The 25,589-nt window shown below is 46.4% G+C and overlaps 1 protein-coding gene across 1 annotated transcript in view; it reads left to right on the forward strand.

The window, feature by feature from the left end:
• Cemip (cell migration inducing hyaluronidase 1) overlaps positions 1-25,589 on the forward strand; it is a 67,198-nt gene that overhangs the window by 27,344 nt on the left and 14,265 nt on the right. Inside the window, exons 12-22 of the mRNA XM_029480162.2 lie at positions 1,271-1,480; positions 8,529-8,734; positions 9,627-9,696; positions 11,074-11,202; positions 14,145-14,230; positions 15,020-15,151; positions 17,269-17,304; positions 17,386-17,541; positions 19,808-19,988; positions 21,183-21,398; positions 24,157-24,368. Coding sequence (XP_029336022.1) covers positions 1,271-1,480; positions 8,529-8,734; positions 9,627-9,696; positions 11,074-11,202; positions 14,145-14,230; positions 15,020-15,151; positions 17,269-17,304; positions 17,386-17,541; positions 19,808-19,988; positions 21,183-21,398; positions 24,157-24,368 — 1,634 coding nt within the window. The remainder of the gene's footprint in view (positions 1-1,270; positions 1,481-8,528; positions 8,735-9,626; positions 9,697-11,073; positions 11,203-14,144; positions 14,231-15,019; positions 15,152-17,268; positions 17,305-17,385; positions 17,542-19,807; positions 19,989-21,182; positions 21,399-24,156; positions 24,369-25,589) is intronic.

The following is a 25,589-nucleotide window of genomic DNA, read 5'->3' on the forward strand; positions in this document are numbered from 1 at the left end:
CAGCAAGTCTCTCAATGTCATACAAAGCAACCCTAGTTCCCCAGTACTCCTAATAGTTCTTCAAAGAGAAACTTTGTTTATCTCTGTTCAAAATGCTGTTTATCTGGCCTGGTAAATAGTCCAATAAACACAGAGGTCCTCCATGTTCCTCCATGTTCTTCACATGGTTATTGGAGTCAACGCTAAGAGAGAGCATCAGAGTGAATTTTGTAAAGGAATTCTCTTGAGGCTAAAATCATGTGCTGTAAGCGTAATTCTTTTTAATAATGCAAACAAAGAGGTCGATGAGGGAATCTGAGAGTTCACAATGGGAGCTCTGCTGACCTTTTAGGTGGGGAGAGCCTTGTGGTACAGATCTACATTTTAGGAATTCTACTCTCCAGTCCGTAGTCTGTGGGTCTTTTCTGTCTCTTGTCACCACTGAAGGTACCTGAGAACATAGTGAGATCCAGTGGAAACAGCAGTCCTCTGTCACACCAGCTACTGCAGCCCCTCTCAGTCTTGAGGATGGCCTGAGTTCCCACACCCCTCTTGCCCATGAAGCCCAAGCTAGGCTCATAATCATTCTCAACACTGCTCTCCAGGCATTGCCACTGGACCAGCATTCCAGTGGGTGCCGGAATCTAGGAGAAATGGTCATCGTGTCACCAACTCCTCTGACAGAAGTTGGCAGAGCCCACTTCTGACCCTGGTCACTTTACACTGTTCATTCCCCCGAGCTCCTGGAACGCAGGCATCATCTGCCCAAGCAGCTTCCCTGAGCACATCCAGGAGCAGCCCTGTGCATGTCCCCAGAGCAGATGCTCATGGTATCTCCAGCATCAGAGAAGAAGAAGGTTTCACACAGTAAACAATGATACCCCAAGTCCTCCACTCTCCAGCACTCCCAGGGCATGTTTTATGTCACCCCTACCCCCTAAACATTTTAGGATCATCCCCTCCTCATAGATGGCTATGGAGGTTGTAAAGGAAGATCAAAGTAAGCCTATTGTCCTGGGCATTTCCAATCTAAACAACTTGATATACTGCAGCATCCTGTAAAGCCTTGGTGGACTCCCTTAGTGTAAGAAGGACCAGGCATCCTCTGCCATGTACACAGAGCCTCTTTGATTTATTGAGTAACCAGGATGTACTCAGTAAAACCCAGTGTCAAAGCACTAGGAAGGTAATACCTCTGTCCTCTGGGAATGCAGGTCAGCTAGCATGGTGGGGGAGGGAGGAGAGCAGGGGCTGCCTTGGGGCTCTTTTGACTTTCACTTTCCTGTTGCAGTTTGCACTGGGGTTTAAAGCAGCCCACTTGGAGGGCGTGGAGCTGAAGTACATGGGGCAGCAGCTGGTGGGCCAGTACCCAATTCACTTCCACCTGGCTGGAGATTTGGATGAACAGGGAGGCTATGACCCCCCTACCTACATCAGGGACCTCTCCATTCATCACACATTCTCCCGATGCGTCACTGTCCATGGCTCCAACGGTCTGTTGGTAAGTGCCTTGCTGGAAGCGTGTCTACACTTTGGCCATGCGGGGGAAGGGACACCTTGTGCTGTGTTTTCTCACTGTCTTCCAATGTGAATATGGAGAAGTACCGAATCAGTCAGGTCTTCCGTTTCTTTCCTGTGGGTCCCGCAGACCACCGTGTTACCTTCAGTTTGCTTGGATAGAGGATGAGAGTGAAATAGTCCTGGCTGTATTATCCTAGCAACTCATCTTCAGAGCAGGGAGTCCAGGTCTTACCACAGAACAGCTGGCACTGGGGAAGCTGAGTGGGCGTGTGGTACACCACCAGGACAGCATGGGGAGCCGGTACCTCAGTGAAATACAGCCTTCCAGAACTGGTGTGGAGCCATCTCCAGCAGTCTATGTTATCTCAGCGAGGTGGGGGAGTCAAGAGACTGTGGTGGGAAAGAGAAAACAGTGAGTTACGGCACCCACCCCACCTCCTAGAGATCTGGCCTGGGACAATTGGATTTGTCGGTGGTCCCCACAATAGAGTTAGACACTTAGAGAAGAACCCTGGACAATTTCGTCCAACAAGAAGATCTGTGCAACACTGTTAGCAAAGACTTCCTCCTGCCCTGTTCCTGGGTATGCCAGCTGCCAAATTGGGAAGGAACATCTCTTAGCTCCCTTGTCATCCATCTACCACATGGTTGAGGTGCCAGTTCCAACCTTAATCTAGTGTCCATTCAGGGACCTACCACCAATCAGTTCTGAACTGTGTTTTCTGGCCAAGCAATTGAGATAGATCTGGAGGGGCAGTCTTATTGCAGCATTTCCAAGGTGGAACCAAACTGCATAGCTTGCCATCGAGATGGTCCAGGTCTCCGGTTCTCTGAGCCAAGCAGGCAGCAGCAGGGCCATATCCCAGACAGACCGGCAGTTTTACAAATTGGCTTTGAATGCTCTTGGAATGTCTGCTTGTACGACTTCCAGAATGCCGCTGCTCTGGGAGCTGGCCTTGTGGACACTGCCTGCTTTTCTTTGCTGCCTGAATTGACGGGTTTACCAGTGGGTGACTATGCTTTTTTGGGGTATGGGGGTCAGTTAACAGAAACAAAAGAATCCATATAGAGACAAACATGCTATTATGCTTTAGAGTGCAGAGGACATGGTGGTGGTGGTGGTGGTGGTGGTGGTGGTGGTGGTGGTGGTGGTGGTGGGTATGTGTTAGAAGTCTTTTGCTAACACAATCCCTGGTCAAAAGTGGGTGGATCCCAGACAAGCAGCTCCCCAGGACACTAGAAAGAAGGAATCTTAGCTGTATGGAGCCAAGAGGAGCCTCAGTACCTTGTTCTACCCAGCAGGTCCTGAAGTGTTCCAGGAGGCCATCTCTCACATCTCTTCCCTTTCTTCCTCCCATGTACTCCCATCCTTGGGAGCCAGCTTCACACATCCCCTGCTTCAGGCACACACACACACACACACACACACACCCCACCCCCTGTCCCCTCATGTATTATTTTATTTTTAAAAAGATCGTTTTATTGTATCTGTGTGAGTCCTCACATTGAGGGTTATATATGTATACCATGCACCTTCCTGGTACCCACAGAAGTCAGATCCCTGGAACTGGAGTTAGGGCGGGTTGTTTGCTGTGATATGGGTACTAGGAACCAAATTTGAATCCTCTGTAAGATCAACAAGTGCTTTTAACCACTGAGCCACCTCTGTAGTCCCTTCTAGTTCAAAGTTAAACAAATTCCCTCTGACAAAACATATATATATATATATATACACATACATACATACATACATACATATACATACATATACATATATAAGCTCTTCAATGTCTGCTTTCCTCTAAGTTTAAGAAACAGCTTTCAGCAGTGTGGCTCTAAAACGCTACTGAGTTTAGCAAACTATTGTTCCCTCAGTTCATGAATCTCTTTGCTTTTGTTCTCAGTGTCAGTGCTGTGGGACTCAGCAGAAACTCAAAACTCACTGGCACAGAGTTGCAGGAAGGGATGGAAACATCCTGGGCCTCAGTTTCCTCCAGGGAAAAGGCTGATAGAGTCTACTACAAAGGGTGGTTAGGAGGATGAGGCCAGATAACACAGTGACATGCTTTGAGGGTACATTAAATAGCAGCAGCCCTGTGTGCTCCTGCATCTCTATGTGGTCTGTGAAAACACCTCTGTTTCCGGGAGATAGCAGCATATGCTTCTACCAAAAAGTGGGGCCAGTGTAGCTAGCTGCTCTTGGCCTCCCTGCCACTTTGAAAAGTCCCAATGCATGCTCACATACGAAGGGTCTACAGCAGAAATCCACCACATTGATGGACCTGTTAGCAATGCCTGCCCTCCTCTGGTCACATGGCCCTGTTCTCACACTGCTTCTGCCATTCACTAAGTCCCTGTTCTTAGTCCATGGAGTGAAGCTGTAGGAATGTCTCCTGTGATAGTAGCATTGTTGAGGATGTCCTTCTGGCAATGTAGCAGAGCACCCAGGCTCCCTGGCAGGTGCCAAGAGGAAGCCTGACTTCAGAAGGAGACTCTCCACTGACTCTCCCCAGGATGCTTGCAGGTACAGGATGGAAGACTTTCCCCAAAAAGAGATTCTGCATACACTCTCTGCAGGGCCACAGAGAATGGGCTTAGAGCATCTTCATGTGTATTTCGAGCTCCTAAGCAGGACCTTGAAATCGTCTATTACTGGAAGGCAATCAATATATCCCTGACCTGTAGCAGGAGGTACAAAGACCCCAGTGTGAGTTCTGCTGTCTTCTACCTCCTTTCTTTAAGCCTGGGAGACTGCGCAGAAGAAAGCATACCCTTTCTGAGGACTTGCTCACAACTTATCTTTATTATAAACGCCTGTGGTATGAAGCCAAGATGTGCCCAACAGGTTGCAACTGCTGTGCTCTGCATGGCTCCAGATACCAGTGCATCCAGTCAGCCGCTAAGCATTCTATCTCTGAGGCCTCACCTTTCGCTTGGCGTTCTGCTAAAGATGGCTGGATCCCTTGGTGGGGAAACCCAGTATCCTCTCTGCCAGCTGCGCAGCCTGGGAATTATGGGAAAGGCTTCCATTGTCTCTGACTCACCACCCCTTTTCCAGGGTCTTTGAACGTATCCTTCACTTTTCAAGCTGTGTAGTTGTTCTCTCCTCTCCTTCCCACTTGAGCCCAGATGTTGGACCCAGACTCCATCTTTCCTCTCCCTCAAAGCAACTTGGTCCAGGGCTGCACTGGGAGACGGAGGAAGAGAACACTCCAGAGCAGAGCAGAAGTTGACAGAGTGGAAGAGAACCCAGGTCTCTCTGGTCTCACTGCCTCTTCCAGGTCACATGCTTTCCCTCAAGCAGCACCCTGACCTTACAAGCTCTATCCTCCCCCATCCTTGCCCCCCAACCCTCCCTACCTTCCCTGCCCAGCCTTGAAAGCATTCCTTCCCTTTTTAGGCAGGGTTTTGTTCTGTTTCCTCTCTCAACTTCTATTTGCATATTCAAAAACTCATTAAGATCTTCAAAACAAATGACCCTTGCCTGCACTCCAAGGCCAGCTTCTCCTTAGGAATTTTATTTTTAAGTTTTTTAAATAATGTCAGAAGCTTGGAAGTAATTTTTCTTTTTAAAAGGACTGAATTCGCTGTGAGGCTTCTCAGTGATATATATTATATCATTCATACCCTAGACTGCAGAAATAGCATCCTCTTTGGTCTCACTGCCCCCTGAAGGGTGCCAAAATCCTTCAAGTCTAGTATAAAATGACCTGGTAGTTGCGTCGTACCAATGTGCTTGCTCCCTTGCACTTAAAATTACCTCTAGTTGGCATCCCATATTGTTTGGGGACCGATGGCAAGGTGAAATAATCTCAGTACATGGTCCTCTTAGACAGTTCGTTTAAAAGAAATATTTCTGGTCTGAGCTTGACTGAATCTATAGTGGAATCCTGCATAGTCAAGAGAGTCAACCAACCACTTATTTCTGCTGTGCTTGGTTAATTGAAGCACCATTCTTTTTTCCTTTTCTTTTTTCTTTCTTATTTTATTTTATTTTATTAGATATTTTCTTATGCAACCACCATCTGTTTATTATTTGCCTGTATGTCTATCTACCTAACAATGATATCTAATTTTCTATCTACCCACTATCCCTATCTATCATCTATCTACCTACCTACCATTTATCTATCTATTTCCTATCATTTATCCTTCCATCATCCATTTCTATCTATCTATCTATCTATCTATCTATCTATCTATCTATCTATCTATAACCTATCATTATCATCCACCATCCATTTCTTCAATCTATCTATCTATCTATCTATCTATCTATCTATCTATCTATCTATCTATCTATCTACCATCTATCTACCTACCTCCATTTATTTATGTATCTATCCCTTCACTTATTATCTCTAATAGTCAACTCTGTGAATTATTCTAAGGAGAAATGATCTGAGAACATTTTTAGCATCCCCTCTATCACACAGGGATGCTCAGTGTAGCAGAGTAAGTCTGTGACTGAGTAATGATATGAACACTTCATCTCCTGCTCCAGACTTTCATTTGCTCTTGCCCCACTTTTCTCCTGACTCTGGCGGCCTTGTTGCAACAGCTAAGCAATGGACTGGTTTCTGTTTCTGTTTCTGGCATTGATGAAAATGAAGTCTGAGTTTCGTCCTTGCGAGTGGCGTCCACTGAGATAAGGTTGAAACATGTGTAACATGTGTAAGAACTGGACTTCCAATAGCAGCAGCTGTTTTTCTTCCTTCTGGTGAAGCCTTTTCTGTTCACAGCACCTCTCACAAGTCTTAGAAGCCAGCTCCTCTTTGAGTGTTTATTAGAAAAATGTTCCTAACTCATTCACTTACTTTCAGAGATCTGAAGTGCAGGGCAAATGGGTAAGGAAAAGTCAGAAAGATCATGAGCAGAAGACAGGAGCTCCAACATATAAATTCCCTGGGATACCCCACATCCCTTCTCTGGGCATGGTTTCCTCCTCTGCAAGGCCAGACATTGAATTTGATCTTAGAAGTCTCTGCCAGCAAGTGCAGCCGCATCCCCTCCCAGACTTGTCTTTCTGGGCTATTTATAACAAGCTTTCATTTCTCACTAGGAGAGAAGGGAACATCCCACTGGATGACCTTGGCATTGACTGAAATGCCCATTGAAGGAGTGAATGAGCCTCAAGGTCATGCCCTTGTCAAAGATTAAAACCAAAGATTAAAGGAAGGATGCTCATTTTAAGAGGCAGACAGCTTGCCTGGTATAAGCAAGGGGAGTGGGGAGTGGAGTAAGCTGACAGAGTGAACACACAGGCCTGAAAAACCAAATGTCTCCACCCTGGCTTTGCCCAGTAAGCTTTTGTGACCTTGGACAATTGCTTAGCTTCTCCCAGGCTCATCTCTCTCATTTCTTTCTTTCTTTTTTCTTTTGTATTTACTTATTTTTACTAGATGTTTTATTTACATTGCAAATTTTATTCCCTTTCCTTATTTCCCCTTCAAAAAACCTCCCATACCACGCCCCTCCCCATCTCTCTCATTTCTAAAACAAAAATTGCAAGATTACTTTGTAAGATTGCAGAGAAAATAAGGTCTATGAGACCAGTCAGCGTTCAGCCATGCAAGGGTTTTGTGTGGGTATGGTTCTAACAGCTGATGGACAGTCTCGCAGTTAGGGAGCAGGCACCTGCAATGTAAGAGCCTGGAAGGACCTGAGTTGCTCACCTTTGATCAATGCTTTTCCATTAGACACAATCTTGTCATCGTTCCTACACAGTGGATTACTGAGTAATGGAAGTCTGGAAACAACTTTTAGGTAGTGTGTGATATTGACACCTGGCAGAGACAGACCAGGGTTACTGAGTGGCCTGCAGTGAGCAAGACAGTTCCTTGTAGTGAGTGGCACCAGGGCTAAGGGCAATGGCCTTGGTATTTCAGTCAGTGCCAAAGACATTTGGATGGTGTACAGATTTTCCAGCTCCTGGTACACTGGCAGCTCCTTAAGAGGTGTGGGTTGATCTGAGGTCACAAGGAAGCAGGGAAGATCTCATTGGATGAAGTCACTGGACAGGCAGGGATGGAAGAACACAGTAAAGATATGCAAAGGGCTCCCACCCTCACCCACTGTACCTTGTAAGCTGAGAGCATCTCTAGAGTGTTTGGGCCAAAGCCAGAGCCTCTGTGGGAGAGACACTGTTGTCAGAGTCTGGTGTGAACAGGGAACTAGGGGTCAGGACAGGGCTCTCTAAGGATTCTGAGGCTCTGGAGATGCTGGAGGTCATAGTTTTGTGGTAGTGATAGAGCAAGGTAGCAGGCTGGTGTGAGAGCTTCCTGGTGCTGATGCTGAGACCACACTAGGCTCTCACAGTGCCTCTTCAAAATGTGCTTTCTGATTTTCTATCTAGGAAGGTGAGCTGAGAGATGGATTTACCAACCTGATCTGATTCTCAGTCTGGGGTGCAAAGGTGTCCTGGTGGGCATCATGGGCTAACAAACTGGCTTGGGCTGAAGGGCTCATAAAAGTAGATTAGTGTTGCCAGGTGATGGTGGTACATGCCTTTAATCCCAGTATTTTGGGAAGCAAAGTCTGGTGGATCTCTATGATGCGTTCAGGGCCAGCCTGGTCTACAGAGAGAGTTCCAGAAAAGCCAGGGCTACACAGAGAAAGCCTGTCTTGAAAACCAACCCAACCCAACCCAACAAAAATGATATCAGTTCAGACATTCATGAAAGGTCCCCCAGGCCTCCTGTGGTGCTGCCTCCTGAGGGCTGCTCTGCTCCTCACTCTGGCCCTGGAGACCCTCCTCGGGAAGTCTTGGCAAGCCGTGTCTTCAGCAGCTTAGTCTCCCCTTGAACCCACCTTTGCACTTCTTGTATTTTATCCCCATCCTTACCCACCGAAGCCTCATCCCCAGCACATTCAACCTCTTGTCGCCCACCCTGCCTGAAGGCAAGGTTGTCTGTACTCCCAGCCTACGCAGACCTGGTATGGCTCAGCACTATTTCATGCTTGTTGAATAACTATGTATACATATGCACATTTGGGTGCTGAGTAAAACTCCTGTCTTAACCTTGCAGATTAAGGATGTTGTGGGCTATAATTCTTTGGGCCACTGCTTCTTCACTGAAGATGGGCCAGAGGAACGCAACACTTTTGACCACTGCCTTGGCCTCCTTGTTAAGTCAGGGACCCTTCTCCCATCCGATCGAGATAGCAGGATGTGCAAAGTGATCACAGAGGACTCATACCCAGGGTACATCCCCAAGCCCAGGCAGGACTGCAAGTAAGTGCACACATGGTACTGCAGGATATTCCTTACTCTTGGGTCTGCAGGAGGGAGGGGAGAGGGGATGAGCATGAATACTCAATATCCTGCCTCAGGACCTTTAAAAACAAGATGCTCACCTCTGCCTGCTTCTCAGAGTGAGGTACCAAGAGTAGCTCTTCCTTCTTCCCTCCTCCTTCCTCCCTCTTCCCTCCTCTATCCCCCCTCCTCTGTGAGCCTCACTAGCACTGTTTGGTCTGGAGAACTGTGGCTCACCTGCGGCTCTATACCGTATGGAATCTTGTGAACAGTTACCACAATCACTACTGACATGTACATAGTACCACAATAATCTCTTTTTTAACCAGAGAGAGACACGGTGTCACAAAGAGACACAGAAAGGCAGAGATAGAAAAATACAGGCAGGTAGGAAAACAGAGACAGACATAGGAGAAACCGAAACAGACTTTGAGACACAGAGATACAAAGGCAGAGAAACAAAAGGAGGAATGGAGGGAAACACAGACATGGAGACAGAAAGACAGTGAAGAGACAGAGTCACAGAAGAGACACACAGACAGAAACAGAGAAGTAGATGCAGACAGAGACACGTTTCTTCCTGCCCATACAACCTCCCTTAGACAGGTCTGCTTTCTCAAACTCAAATTCATGCTTCTGCAGAGGTACAATCCACACCTCACTTTTCCAGCCCTGAACAGTGCACAACTTTAAATGCTCTGTCTGCTGGTGAGAAAGTGGAGTCACAAATGGATACACCAATCACCTCCTAAGTTTCAGGCAACAGATTCTACTAATATTGCTGTCTAACCGTTTGGCTCTCCCACTGGGTAGCAGGGAGTGCTAGAGGTCTTTGTTATGTCTGTGCTCAACTTCTGTCCTTTCCCTACAGTGCCGTGTCCACGTTCTGGATGGCGAATCCCAACAACAATCTCATCAACTGTGCAGCTGCAGGGTCTGAGGTAAGCAGAAGTAACCAAGGTAGGGCTGGCAGTGGCTTCCCTGGAGATGCTATGCTTAGAGCTCAAGATCACTCATCTATATGGTGGGGAGTCCTGCAACTTGGCTTTAAACAATAGTTCAGCCTGTCGCTTCATAACCCTGGTCACCACAGCTATTAAGTCATTTATTTTGGCTTGTGGCATAAGAGAATACAGTCCATAGTAGGAGGGAAGATATGGTGGCTGGAGTCACCTGTGGCTGTGACAGCAAGAGCTTGTACCCATCTGGGTGGATCAAGAAACAGTAGGAGGGGCTGGAGAGATGGCTCTGTGGTTAAAAGTATTTGCGTTTGCAGAGGGTCCAAGTTTGAGTCCCAGCTTCCACATGGTGGGTCACAACCGCCCATAACTCCAGTTTCAGGGGGTCCTATGTTTTCTTCCGACCTCTGTGGATACCAGGCACACATGGTCTATACAGGCATATGTAAGAACCAAATGCTCATACACATAAAACATTAAAATAAAAAGATGTTTTAGAAAACAGAGAAGACAGGAGGTGGAGCCAGGCTATATAATACTCAAACCCCACCTCCATGACCTACATCCTCCATTTTTGTCTTCCTCTCCTAAAGATTTCACAACCTCCAAAAGCAGGTTCACTACCTGTAGACCAAGTGTTCAAACACAAGAAAGACCCCATGGGGGATGTTTCATCTCAGAGCACTAAGCAATTTATGTACAGTCATTTGTTAGAGAATGAGTCATTTTGCCTTAGGATGGTGCCTGGTAGGTCAGTGCTATAAGCTATCACCAAGTGATTCTAACATAAACATGGGCTAGGGTGGAAGCTAATATATGAGACCTAGTGTGTCCAAAGCCCCATATAGCTGGGTGGTGGCAGATAGGCAACAAGTATCATGTTCTACTCCAACAGCCTTGATCTAACCCACTTCTCCCCAGCTGCTCGTTTTGCTTGAGGCCTTGACTCTGACCCAGTCTCTTGTTCTTTCTGGGCCTCAGTGTCCAGATCTCTAAGGAAGGCTATATAACATTCGCTTTTGGAATTCTATCCATCAGGAGTCTAACCTCTGCAGTGACTCACTAACTCACACCCACTAGTGAGTGCAGACAGAGAACAAGGCGGCCGATGTGAAGAGTGAGACCTGACAAGGACCTTACAAATTACAGTAGCCTCAAGCTTTTGCCTTTATCCCAGCACTGAACCATGTGTATGTGTTTGGTAGTGAATGGTGTATAAACACTGGACCACTCAGATGTGTGTGGTGATGACTTGTTCTGGACACAGTACTGCATCCACTACCCCAGCCTGGGTCACGCAATTAGGAACTCACTGCCACTAATTTCTGTGTCTCTCTCTCCTGTGCCTTGTCCCAACAGGAAACTGGATTTTGGTTCATTTTTCACCATGTGCCAACGGGCCCCTCTGTGGGAATGTACTCCCCAGGTTATTCTGAGCACATTCCCCTGGGTAAATTCTACAACAATCGAGCACATTCTAACTACCGGGTAAGTCTTTCTGTGATATGTCACTATGGCTAGCCTTTTCACTCCCCTGCCCCAACCTGCAGATGATTAGAGCCTGGAAGGGCTGCATTCTTATTGTGGGTCCAGAGCAGCCTTCCAAAGCCTGCAGGTCACTCACCACAAGTCTCCTGTGGGGCCCTGCCTCATCACAGCACCTGTACAGCCAAAGGAGCAAGGTGTGCCTTCACCCCAGTTTCCACTCCCAAAAGATGCTGGGTTGGATATCAGATTTGATTTTGTGGTTCTATTGTAGGCATCAGTTATAATGAGATTGAAATGAGGCCTGGCCATGAATTACAGGAAGGTTAGACATGGTTCTGAGTGGCATTGGCATCCAGGACTTTCTCCATCCTTTCTGGGGAGTGGGTGGCTCCATCTGTGCAGTGTTAAGTCAGTAGGTGGAAAATGAGAAACTTCTTGACCACCTTCATTTATCGCCCTCCTTTCCTGAGTACCAGTGCAAGCTCTGCTCCAAGCTTGGGTCTAGAGCAAAAGGGAGAAGTATTGAGATGGCTGGGGCCTCAATATATCAAGAATCTTCCCATAGGAGCAAGATATAAGACTGGAGCCATTGGACACACCAAGAGAACTTGGAATAAGGTTGAGATAAAGATGAACCCCTATGTTTCTAGGACATAGGGATAGTAAACAAACAAGCTGGTATCTGGTCCAATTCTTAATAGTACATCCAGGGGACTGCCAGAGAGGAATAGGTGACATCCAGAATAAAAAAAAAGAGATATTTCAGAGAACTAATGAAATAGCTCAGTATTTAAGGTTCTTGCCATACAAGCACAAAAGCAAAAGTACATGCCTGTAACCCTGTTGATGGGAAAACAGACAGGCAAATTCCAAAGCCCCTGGCCAGCCATTTAGCCAGTGAACTCCAGGTTCAATGAAGAAACATCTATTAAAATAACAGCAACAACAAAGAAAGCAATAGAAGTCACTTGTTATCCACCTCTGGTCTCTGCATTCACATACAAAGAAAACTTGTTTCAAAAACATGGAACCTAGAAGAAGACTCAGAAATAAGGAACCTATGTTCAGAGCAGATCCATGCTGAAACCTGAGGGTAAGAAGACAAAAGCCAGTGATAAGGAGAGAGCCATGAGCAGGGGAGAGGAGAGACCTCCTTAGTCATGTCTCAGAGACTGAGCAGGGGGACAATTCCAGAGGCAGTGGCAGAAATGTGGAGGGGGGTGTGGCTAGATGTTGAACAGCCCCATGCAAAGGCAGGTGCTTAGACCATATCACTGTTAGAGAAGGACAGAAAACACATTGGCCTCTTAGTGGGACCCACCATTCCCTGGATCCTCAAGATTTCCTACTGGAGAGACCAGATCCACAGGACTGGGCAGCAAAGGGGGCTGGGATGGGGAGTAATGCAATCAAAAGCAACATCTCTAATAGGAAGTCAAGTCAGAGTCAAGGACATAGATGTGTGTAGGAAGGGTGATTTAGCATTTGTGAGGGCAGGAGGGACTCTTCTGAGATAGGCAGAGAGAAATGAAAGAATCTACAGCTGGACCAGCTTGACAGTCTAAGCAGAGACTATATGGTCTATATAGACTATATGGTCTATATGGTCTATATCCTGGATGCTTCTATCCAGGAAGACTGACACCACATTCATCTCATGCAGTCATGTAGTCATTTCTCAGGCATCTTGTACAGTCACCACAGCTACTCTGTGAAGGTGGTATCATTAGCCAACTTTACAGATAATGATATGACTAGCCAAAGAAGTGAGGGGACTTGCCAGCATCAGTGTGTGAGAACAGAACCAAGAGTGTAAGCTCTCGTCATCACTGTTGTAAACTTAAAGCCCACTGGAGAACAAATAGGAACTTGGAGACACAGCTGGTATGAGCCTCCTAAGAGGCCAGGGGGATCTGGGAGTGAAAGGGACTGGATGGTGGCCTCCAGGACTTCCACTTCTATCCCAACCCACCTTCTGTCTAAAAGGAGACAGCTTTGGCACTAAAGAAGAAAACCAGACTCAGAGCTAGGGACATAGCTCAGTTGGTAAGAGTGTTTGTTGGATGTACATGAAGCCCTGGGTTTGTGTATAGACAAGATGTGATCCCATACACCTGTAATCCCAGCACTCGAGAGGCTGAAGCAAGAGAATGAAAAATTCAAAGTCGCCTAGGCTACATAGCAAGTTTGAGGCCAGCTTGGGTTACATGAGGCCCTGTCTCAAAGAAATCTTTTTTTAAAAGAGTTAGCCTTTCTCCTCAAATCAAGCAGGAGCTGGAACAGGCTGTAGGAAGTCATGACTCTCACATGATGGGAGAGACAAGTTCAGTATTTCACTTGAAAGTCTGTGATGCATTTCTGAGTGCACACTGGTAGACCTTGTTTAGGAATCTGGGATAGGAACTCCATAAACTGGTGTGAGTTCTGTATATGGAATTGGCTATATGGCCCCAAGTTAGAGACTCTAGTTTAGACCCTCGTTTATGGAAGCTGAAGAGATGGCTCAGAGGTTAAGAGAACTGGCTGTTCTTGTAGGAGTCCTATGTTCAATTCCCAGCAACCATTGGTAGCACAAAACTATCTATAATGTGATCTGATGCCCTCTCTGGCATGCAGGTGCACATGCAGATAGAATACTCATACACATAAAATAAATCAATCTTTAAAAAAAAACTGGTTTATTCATCTACTCCACCACACACACACACAAACACACACATGCACGCACCACATGCACACACACACAGGCCTGGTCCTCTCAGATCTGGTCAGAGAAATGCAGAATGACACTGGCTTTCTCCTTCTCTCACTGTATACCCTACGTCCATGAACATAGTCTAAGAATTGCTGGGTATAGGGACATATTCAAAAGCATGTGCCTAGGTTGGTGTGAGCAGATGGCTGTGGGCAGTGGTAGTAGCTAATGTGTCCTTTGTTTCCAGGCTGGCATGATCATAGACAATGGAGTCAAGACAACTGAGGCCTCAGCCAAGGATAAACGGCCCTTCCTCTCCATCATCTCTGCCAGGTAAGAACCCCTGGGAAACCTTGTCCCTTGGGACCTCTTGGCTTGCTTCCTTTTCTTCTGCTTCAGTCCTGCATTTCTTCCCCTAATGAGTGCTCACTAGCTGGCACTGAGCCAGTTGTTGAGATATGGAACTGTGATAGAAGTCTAAACTAAGTCTGAATTAGAGTCCAGACTCCAGTAACTGAAGGGAGAGCAGAAATTCCTAGCAATTTCCAGACCCCTCCACAGAGCCAAGACCATAAAACAGAAGATTGGGGATGGCCAGAGCTGTGACATGATGGGCAGGGAGACAAAGGTGATCAGAAAAAAAGCATCTACTGCAACTTTAATGGCAAGGAATTAGATAGCCAGGTTGACAAGTCAATCCAGAGCTTAGCTGAAGACCAAAGACTGCTTTTAAAAGGTCATTGTCAAGGCTGGATGGGGTGGTGCATGCCTTTAACTCCTTTAATTCTGCACCTGAGAGGCAGAAGCAGGAAGATCTCTGCAAGATCAGCATGGTCTGCACAGTGAGTTCTAGGCCACCCAAGGCTACATAATGAGAACCTATCTCAAAGGAAACAAAAACAGGGTTGTCAAACTTCAAGATCATTAGCAACAGTGGGACCCCTTATCTGTCTCCTGCATGGAGCTGGGTCCTAGAGATGTTACCTCCTGTCTCTAGAAGCTCAGAGTTGTTCATGACATAGCCAATGAATATCTGCTGAGTCAGAGATATCTGGGACCTGTAAGTGGAAAGCAGCTTACAGAGCTCAGAAAGAATACACCCTGTATTCTCCCATGCTCCAGGTACAGCCCTCACCAGGATGCAGACCCACTGAAACCTCGGGAACCAGCCATTATCCGACACTTTACTGCCTACAAGAACCAGGATCATGGAGCCTGGCTGCGGGGTGGGGATGTGTGGCTGGACAGCTGTCGGTGAGTCTGGAAAGGAAGGTGGCTGCCACCAAAGAGGCTTGATGTTCCTCTTCTAGGCTGAAGAGTAAGCAAGGCAGAGAGGTTCTAAACTTAATGACATTCAGCTTTCTGTTCCCCCCTGCAAGACAGGAGTATAGGATGATAGCAGACAGTGACCAGGGGAGGAAGAAACCCCACAGCAGCATGTCAGATTCACCAACAGTGCTGGGCACTATGGGTTACTTATGGGGGACTCTCATTCATGGTTACATGGGTGGTCAGTGCAGGAAGGGAAAAGGGGGTCATGGTCCTGCGTACTCACTGAGTGCCTAAACTCTGGTTTTGGTTTTCTTTTTTATTCTCACTGTATTTCTCAAGAATGCAAATTTTAAAAATAAAAATACAAAATCCTAACTCCACTGATGATAAATTGAAGCTCAGTTAGTGTCTTAAGTTGCATAGCTAGTAAGTGGGGAGTGACGGAGGGGGGAGAGAGAGAGAGAGAGAGAGAGAGAGAGAGAGAGAGAGAGAGAGAGAGAGAGAGAGAGAGAGAGAGAGAGAGAGAGAGAGGCTTGATGCTTAAGGCCATTAGATTCTACACCCAATAAAACAAGCCAAAAACATTGATTTATGATGTAAAGTCCCCAGAAGTCTGATGCCAACCATGGTTCTCCTTCTGCAAGGAAATAATGAAGCACCCTGCCAATAGGGGCCACATCTTCTTATCCTCCACTAGACAGTTTAAGGAATCCCAGAGTCTGGCTGGCATCAGGGCTGTGGTCCTACACATAGACAGAGTTGACATGGTCTGGAGCTGACAGAATGATATCTTCCAGGACTTTGAGTATTAATCCAGTGTGGCTGCTGGGGACTTAGGGAGACTCTAGTATCCCTGGATGCAGGCAAGGATGGAAAAGGTTACTCCTAGAGGTGGGAAAGAAGACAGCCAACTGGAATACCACACTTTAGTTCTGGTGGGAGGGAATCGTAGATAAGGAAAGTGTGGATAAGCCCAAGAATTCAGAATAGTGAGCAAGTGGGGGTGGGTTAGCTGTGTTTTAAGATGTGCTGAGTTGGAAATTCTCACAAAGTATGCAGAATAAATGTCTCAAATCTTCCAAAAACAAGATAGGACAAATGTTTGAGTCACCCATATGGATGGAAAAGGAAGTTATGAGTGTCTGTAATGTCCCTAGGGTCACAGTGGAATGTGAAGGGACCATAGCAAAACACCAGGTGATACCAGAGATGAGGAAAAGCTGGGGACAGGGATTAAAAGAGAGCTGGAGAGCTTGGTGTCCTAGATGAGACTTGGTTGATTGGTTTGGCTAGATAGATCTTTGAGGAGGAAACATGGAGTACTGAAAGAAAGCTCCGTTGAGGTGTGCTGGGAACTGGAGAGCTTGTGGAAATCAGGATCAGCCCAGCATGGCTGAAACAGAAGGGAACAGAGATGACTTGGGACTTGCGTGCCAGAGCAAAACCTAGGCTTGGGCTTATAGGAGATGTGAAGCCACTAGAGATTCAAGAAGCAGCAATGGCGCATGAAAATGGTACCCGGAGGAGATGAGCCTCTTGGGGTGTACTGGACAGAAAGGGAGACAAGGAACAAAGGAGATGAAGGCAACACAGACCCAAGGTCCTGCTCCTTCATGAAGCTATTTCAGTTTCTTACTATGGCTAAGAGTAGTCCCCACATAGCCTACGTTCAGTAGTGCTGGCCTTGGGGTAGGAAAGCACAGCCCCCCACCCATCCCACTACCCACTGCCTGCCATTTCTCCTGATCAACCCCACAGGCTCTGGGGGCTCAACCAGAGGTGGGCTGGCAAAAGAGGCCTGTGAGTCCAGCCCTCCTGTAGCTAAAGCTCCATGTTCCCACATGCTGAGTCACTGAGTACCTGTGCCAATGTGGGTACATCTTCTAGCTCTTTACCTGCCACTCCAAGGAATACCAAATCTGTGAGGAGGAACCAGAATAGCCATTTGCTGTGTAAAGTGGAAAATTACAATTCCCTCACCAAAACTCCTACCTCAAGGATGTCCACATAGACTCTGATGATAAAGAAGAGTCCTTCCTTCTGCCACCTCATTGACTGTGGAGTGAGAGCATGGGCTGACTGTCTGCTCTTGTCCCTAGGTTTGCTGATAATGGCATTGGTCTGACCCTGGCCAGGTAAGAGTGACTGCCATTATGACTGGTCTTTCGTGGGAGTTTATGTTTGGACATCTCATTCCCGACATCTCTTCTCTGCAGTGGTGGAACCTTCCCATATGATGATGGCTCCAAGCAGGAGATAAAGAACAGCTTGTTTGTTGGCGAGAGTGGCAATGTGGGCACAGAAATGATGGACAACAGGATCTGGGGTCCAGGTGGCTTGGACCACAGTGGAAGGACCCTCCCTATTGGCCAGTAGGTTTGCAATGATGGGAACTGCCCTTTGTGTGAGTGAGTGAGTGTGTGTGTGTGGCTTGAGTGATATCTGTGAAAAGAAAGAACTTAATGGGTGACTTCTATTTGTTGACTTTGAATTTTTCTGCTCTCTATCAACCTGCAGTAATAGTTGAGACACAATGAGGATGAAATCTGGAATGAGGAAAGATGTCAAAACACACTTGTAGACTAGATTCCAAAGAGCACACAACCATTAGATGTTCAGGGAAACATGATGTCCAGAAAGTGGATTCTGAGTCCACTTAGCAACTCACATGAAGTCTTTCAATTCTGATTATAGCAAAGAGGCAATCAGGATGAGCAGAAGTAATCAAACCTGCAGTCTTGTCTCACACAGATTGGACTCTTAAACCAAAGACAGATCATCTCAAGGTGGCCATGCATGCAAGAGGCTAGGCTTGTTCCACTGAGGCCCTAGAATTGGTTTAGTCTTCTTTTCATGAAAAGAACAGTTTTTGCTGCTATAATCAAGACAGAAACATACACACTGAAACTTTCCACCTGAGTGCACCTAGAGGCATACAGAGGCTTTCACCTGGTCTTCTTGACTTATCAAGAAGCCCTTTCTTCCATTTTAAGAGATATGGAAGACCCTTTTATTTATGAGTGATTCTGAGTCTTCATTTCTAGAATTTTTTTCTAGGTTACCACCCCCCAGGGACAGGATATTCTGGTGACTTCCAGAGGTATCTATGATAGCCTGATAGGCTCAGACAGGTTTCTTACAATGCTTTTGAGAGAAGAGACCTAGGAAGGACCTTGCAGTTTTTATTGAGGTAGGTTAGGATCTTAAACATATGGTTTATGTAGACCTAGCAAGAATGTGCTACCTGAACACTTTAACTGGAAAAATGCATGGATGTGCCCTATGAGAACCAAGATCCAAGATGATGGTATCACTGCTTACTAATATAAAAATATGGAAACACAGGGAATTTGGGGGTGAGTAGAGACTTCTTGGGAGCCATATGCAATATCTGGGAGCCTGAATAGAAGAGTAGGGAGAGCTGGGGACAGTCTCTCTTTGGGATCAGAGCCTTCATGTACTTTCTTTTTCATCTTCATTCCCTTGCTTTCCTAAGTTCCATATGGAAGAGAAGGGACCAAGCCAGAAGCAGAGACATGGGTATAAAAGGACATGTTAGGCATAGAAAATGACAAGCTTAGATTTGTAACCAGCCCTGGGAAAGGCTGCCAAGCAATCTGACCAGTCCCCCATGGGCCTTCCTTTCACATACCCTGCTCAAGAGTCTCAAGTAAGTGGGGGAGGTACCACTGAGCCCCTCCTCCCTGCTCTGACACTGATTCCTCCCTGGTCCCTCCATGTCTCCCAGCTTCCAGCTCTTCCCAATTCCTTCCTGTTACTTGCCAGTATCAGACCTTCTCAGGAGCCCTGTATCAATCTGTGGTCTTGCTTTTCTAGCAAAAGCTGTCTTTGCCTCTGGCAATGTTTTAAAAGTTGCACTGTAATTCTTTTCAATCATTGCTTATTCTTTGTATTTCTGTTCCTATTTCCCCAACCCAGCACATTGCCTGTGGATAGGTTTACAGAGGAAACACATCTGGATCTTAATCTGATTAAACTGTTATAGCAACTAAAACTAGGACGATAGTGACTAACGGTGCTCTCCTCCCTCAAGGGACGAAATACTGGCAGTCTCTAGAAGTATTTACAGTATTTTCCTAGTGACTGGACACATTGATGGGAAGAGTAGAGAAACTGCCTAAACAGATCCCTAAGCCAACAACTTGATAGACATCTATTTATCTACCAACTTACCAGTCATTCAGCCAACTAGCTGTCTATCATCCATTCATCCACTCATCCAGCCACCCACTATCTATTCATCTACCATCTATCTACCTACAAACTCCCCATCTATTCATCCATTTATCCATCTGCCTATCAGCTAGCATCTGTCTACCCATCCATCCACCCCAATCCATCCACTCATGTATCCACCATGTATTCCTCTACCAAACATTATCCAGTCAATGTATCCCTACCATCCATCATCCATCTATACAGACATTTATCCATCACTGATACTGTGCCCATAAATGCCTTCCCAGTGAATTAATTAACTTAATCATTTTCAGTGGAAGGAGTTGCTGGAGGTGGGGGATCAGGAATAACTTCACCCAGAAAAATTTCTTGTCATTCACCTCCAAAGAAGCAAACAACATGGCACTCAGCTGACACCTGTCTTCCTTAACTCCACAGGAATTTTCCAATTAGAGGAATTCAGTTCTACGATGGCCCCATCAACATCCAGAACTGCACCTTCCGCAAGTTCGCAGCCCTCGAGGGGAGGCACACTAGTGCCTTGGCCTTCCGCCTAAACAATGCCTGGCAAAGCTGCCCTCACAACAATGTGACCAACATAGCCTTTGAGGATGTCCCGGTGAGTGTGGTGCCAGGACAGGCTCCTGGCACAGCCAGGCTTCAAGTGATGACTCACTTGTCCCCCACGGCTTGGAGATTGAGCTGTTGCCATCACCACAAGGGTGGAATAGCTTCCTCCAAGTAGGCTGGGCCATGTCCCAGTTTGCTCTCTGCCCAAACTGGAAAAGTACAAGTTCAGGTCACAGCAAGAGGTCAAGTCTGGGTGAGTGCCCACTGGCCTCCCATCTGTACCTCAGTAAGAACTCCTGGGTTCTGAAGCTGTTCCTCCAGACCCTTAACACACTGGATGATGGAACCAGGCTACTTGAGTTGGCACAGATCATCTCAAAATTCTAGCAGTACCCAAGGGAAGTCTTCTGAAGGCATTGTTTGACTTCATCCTGAAAGTTGATTTAAACAGGACTTTCCTGCCTGTACATGAGGACAGTGTGGGGAGCTGAGGGTCAGGAGAGCAGTCCAAGGATGCCTGTGAGAACTGCTACTTCTCATTATCTATAGCAGACAACATATATAGCCTGTGGAGAGAAACACTATGGTCTTCCAAACCTTTCCCTCCTCCCACTCCTCTCCTCCTTGCCCTCTTCCTCCTCAGTTCTTCCTCCTCCTTCCTGCTACTGCCTTGGCCTGTCTGCTCACTCACAGATAAGGCCACTGCGACAATACAAAACTTAAGTTATGGAATTTCTTCTCTCAGACCCGAGAGCCTGTAGGAGGTCAGTGACAGAGATATCCAATGGCTTTCACCGTGAGACTGTCCTCCTTAAATCCACCACACATACAAGCTCATCCACACATTCACACACAGGTACCCCCTACACACTGTACACACGTTCTCATACAAACACCCACATAACCTCCCCCTTCACTAGCTCATTCTACAGAACACTCAAATTCACCCAATCCTAAGCCCCTCCTCTAGCAGACCAAACTCTAAGGCCACCTACAACAGCCAAACCAGTGAGCAGAGCCAGAATTGTATGCTAGTATTTGGAGTTAAGGCATGGTGACACTCTGCCTGTTTTTTGGGTTCCATGAGATGGTCAGCCATGCGGTTTCCTCTAGCGCCCAAGGGCAGCCTCTGTCTGGCTGCTTTGTAATGTCAGCGGAAATTGGAAACTTTGCCCTGGCCTGATGACGGCTGCAGTTTCCGTTCACCTTCTGGCTCAGGCTTATTTTCCTGGGCTCTATTCAGATTACTTCCAGAGTGTTCTTCGGAGAGCCCGGGCCCTGGTTCAACCAGCTGGACATGGATGGGGACAAGACATCTGTGTTCCATGATCTGGATGGCTCTGTGTCGGAGTACCCTGGCTCCTATCTCACTAAGGACGACAACTGGCTGGTCCGACACCCAGACTGCATCAACGTCCCAGACTGGAGAGGGGCCATCTGCAGTGGGCGTTATGCACAGGTGGGGATGCCACTCTAAGCCACTCACTAGCTCACTTTCTCACTCACGTAACAAGGACTCAGAAAGCCTTCCGTGTGTCCAGTTAGTTCTATGTTGGGCCAAGAATGATGCAAGCTGTTCCTTCCCTCCTTTTTCTGCCCCTCACTCCAATCCACAGGATTTTCAGTCAGCACACTGTCCTGGGTCTATCATGTCCGGTCCTAGCACTTACTAACTGCTGGTCTGCAGCTTCACCTTGGGGTCTCAGCATCCTCACGTGTAAACTTAAGCTAAAAGCCGAAGTTCTGGGATGATAGTTTAGGAACGATTTCAGATAATACAAGTAAAATCCTTCCTCCTGTCCTTTTTTAGGAAAAGAAATATAATGCCATCCATAGCTTTCCTAGTAGTCATGTTAAAAGGTTAAAAAGAGAGAGAAATTAATTCAATAATATTTTACACATATTCAAAATATTATCCTTTCAACATGTAGTTAATATAAAAATTATCAATCAATTTCTTTCTGTTCAGACTTCAAGCTTTCATATATATTTTATATTTCTAGTCCACTTCTTTTTTAATATTTATTTTATGTGTATGAGTGTTTTGCCTGCATATGTGTATATGCACTCCTTGCATGTAGGTGCCCACAGAGATTCAAAGAAGGTGTCAGTTCCCCTGGAACTGGAGTTATGGATGTTTGTAAACCACTATGTAAGTGGTGGGAACTAAACCCAGATCCTCTGTAAGAGGAGCAAGTGCTCTTAACTACTGAGCCATCGCTGTATCCCACTAGCCCATTCCTTTGGAAATGTTAGTTTTCCTCAAAGTAACACAGGGGCCTACTAAAATAATCAAGTTCTGTTTTAATAAGAAGACTTTTTTTTCACTGGTTTTGTTTTGAAATTTATTGAGCAGTTACTTTTGTGACATAGAGCTGCACTTTGTGATTTAAATTCATTAAAACGGCATTTTAAAACTGGTTCCTAGGCCATACTGTCTTCATGTCCACGTCTCATTGTGTACATGTGGCCCATGACTAACACATGAAACAGTGCTATACAATGTCTGGAATGTAACAACCTGAAATAATGCCATGACCCTGGGACCATTACTGCCTTTACTTAGATGAATGAGTGATGAAGGTGTGAATGAATTAATGAAGTGAAAGAGGCCAGAGAAAACTGTCTGATTAAGAAAAAAGCACAATGCCAGGTGTGCCAGAGGAGAAGGATGTATGTGAGTGAAGGTGTCTTCATGACCATGGTGGGCATCCTCATCACCATAGCAGACATCAGAAAGTGGATCTTTAAGAGAATAGCTAAATGGAGATTTGGTGAAGGGATAGAGGTAGAGAGAGAGTCAGTGCCATGCTGAGAGGACAGGGCTCCAGGGCAACGTGGGCATACAGTGCAGGTTGGGAGAAGGGCTGGCTTTAGCAGAAGGAGGGCAAGAACAGGAAGTTGAGGCAGTTTCTTTCTGAACTGGAGAGTGAGGTCATGGGCTGAGAATCCAGGAGTGGGCCTGCAGAGAGCGATGATGGCTGGAGGAGCTGCTGCAGAACATGGGAACTGTTGACAAGAGGCATACAAATGGCCTGCCGAGCAGTGTTGAAAACCCCAAGGAGACTGAAACAATGCCTCTCTCCTAGGCTAGGGGATTTTCTCAGCCCCAACTGAGAGCTCTAGAAGCAATGGCAAAGGACAATGATCCAGGGCCAGGCTTCTGCCACATGTGTGGACAGGGCAAGGGCGAAGACACCAGTGGGATGATGGACTACAGAAGTGGAGGGGAGGAGAGCTCATGGGTGGGAATCATGCCTGCATCACTGAAGGGTGACCAAAACCATCAGAGAGCAGCCACACTTCTAGCATTATCTACCTGGTCCATGGGCTGAGGCAGAGAGTGAATAGGACAACACTCACAGACACACTCTCAGAGCAAAGGCCTAGTTGTATCTGCAGTAGAGTTTGAATACACACCTCCCAAGTGGCCTGGTGCTACAGGTCCTGACATCTCAACTGCTAGGAAAGAGGAGGTCGGAGGATTGCAGATTCATGGCTTGCTAGAGCTCCAGGGTGTGTTTTAAGACCAGCTTGGACAGGCAACTTAATGAGACCCTCGTTGACACAAAGAATAAAAGAAGGCCTAGGGTACAGCTTAGTGTTAGAGTGCTTGCCTACCATGTACAGTGTTTAATGCCCTATATTTAGTGCCCAGTATGGAAAAGAAAAAGAAGGAAGAGAGGGAGGGGTAATGAAGGAAGAAATAAAGGAGGAAGGAAGGAAGGAAGGAAGGAAGGAAGGAAGGAAGGAAGGAAGGAAGGAAGGAAGGAAGGAAGGAAGAAAGAAAGAAAGAAAGAAAGAAAGAAAGAAAGAAAGAAAGAAAGAAAGAAAAGAAAAGAAAGAGAGGAAAGGAGGGAGAGAAGGAGGAAGAAAAGACAGAGTCTTCTCCCCCTGTTTTTGTCCTTCCACACTGCTTCCATTTTCCACAGTTCACCACGTGACTAGCAGCCAACTCCTAGCAGTTCCAGTGGTCACACCTTCAGCAGAGGTCATTTTTTAGAAATCATAGAACATGTCAGCTAAGCTGCACAGTGCTACTGGGGCTGTGTCTGCCAGCACAAAGAGACATCCCCTTATTTGGTCTTCCTTTCATCCAGGCTCTGCAAAGAGACAGTACCTCTGAGAGTGCCCTTTGAGTTCAGATGTTAGCCAGACCCTCTAGAACAATCCCTTCTAACAGTCTCCTTGTATGTTTCCTTTTTGGGTTTTCAAAGATGTACATCCAGGCCTACAAGAGCAGCAATCTGCGCATGAAGATCATTAAGAATGACTTCCCCAGCCACCCGCTCTACCTGGAGGGGGCCCTCACCAGGAGCACCCACTACCAGCAGTATCAGCCTGTCATCACCCTGCAGAAGGGCTATACCATCCACTGGGACCAGACAGCCCCCGCCGAGCTTGCCATCTGGCTCATCAACTTCAACAAGTACGTGAGAGCAAGCAGGATAGCGTGACCCAGGACAGTGGTGCCGGCTGAGCTCAGGCAGGGGTAGTGAGAACACCTCACTGTAAAATCTTGGGGTTACTGCTCACAGAACCTCACACTGGCCCCTTTAGCCCGTCAGAGGTGCACAGATAGGTTCTCATCACCTCGAGTTAAGAATCTAAGAACACAGGCTGAGGCTGCATATTAGGCCTACCTTTGTGCTGAACAGCTAACCTCTTGGAGGCTTGGGGTGACTACCACTTGCCAAGTGAACAAAGAATGTGTAGTGAGCTAATGATAGGATCGCCCAGCTCCTGGTATTACCATGTGCTCAGTAAATGGGGGGGAAAATGCAGGGCATTGCTGATGTTATTTATAGAGAAGGGAGAAAAGCTCTCTGAGGGCATCTTGATTACATTTTTGTTACTGTGGTAAGATATCCTAACAGAATGGCTTAAGGAAGGAAGGATTTATTTTGGCTCAGGGTTTGAGGTTTGTCATGGTGAGGATATCTCATGGTCAGGAGCTTGAGGCAGCTGCTCACATTGTATCCCCAGTCAGGAAGCAGAGGGAGGTGACTGCTTTGTTTTTTGCTCCAGGATCCCAGCTAATGGAATGATGTCATCGACATGTAGTGTGGGTCTCACCCCCCTCAGTTAAGCTAATCAAGAAAATTTCTCACAGGCATGCTGAGAAGCTAACCGAATCTAGATAATTGCGCAAAGCCCAGACCAGGGGATTGTGTCCTTTTCTAGATGGTCCAAGGCCTGTTATATTAACCAATATATTAATATATAATATATTATATTATAATATATAATATATGTTAATATAATATATTAACCAAGCAAGTCTACCAATATTAACCACAGCCGAGAGGAAGCAGTTGGGTTAAGCACATCAGGTCAACTGTGGGTATTCACATTGAAGCATTTCCTGCATACACTGTGTTCTCATCCCTGTACTCCTGAGACAGACAGTTGGAGAGAACAAGATGAAGAGCCATTCAATCATCCTCTTTTATGGCCAACCCTAGCCCTCAGTTTTTAGTCAAAGAGTACCATTTTCCCAGCCAACACACACCCAGAGCACCTCTAGGTCATCCCTTGAATGTTCACAGGTGACCCATCCTAATGACTGTCCTCAGCCACTAGTGGTCACTATCCATCCTTTTCTCCCTGAACACTTTGAAACATAGTTACTATTGTTTCAAAACTTCTC

The sequence above is a fragment of the Mus caroli genome, unplaced genomic scaffold, assembly GCF_978045245.1.
Source record: "Mus caroli unplaced genomic scaffold, Mus_caroli_1 scaffold_8, whole genome shotgun sequence".
In the NCBI taxonomy this organism is placed as follows: Eukaryota; Metazoa; Chordata; class Mammalia; order Rodentia; family Muridae; genus Mus; species Mus caroli.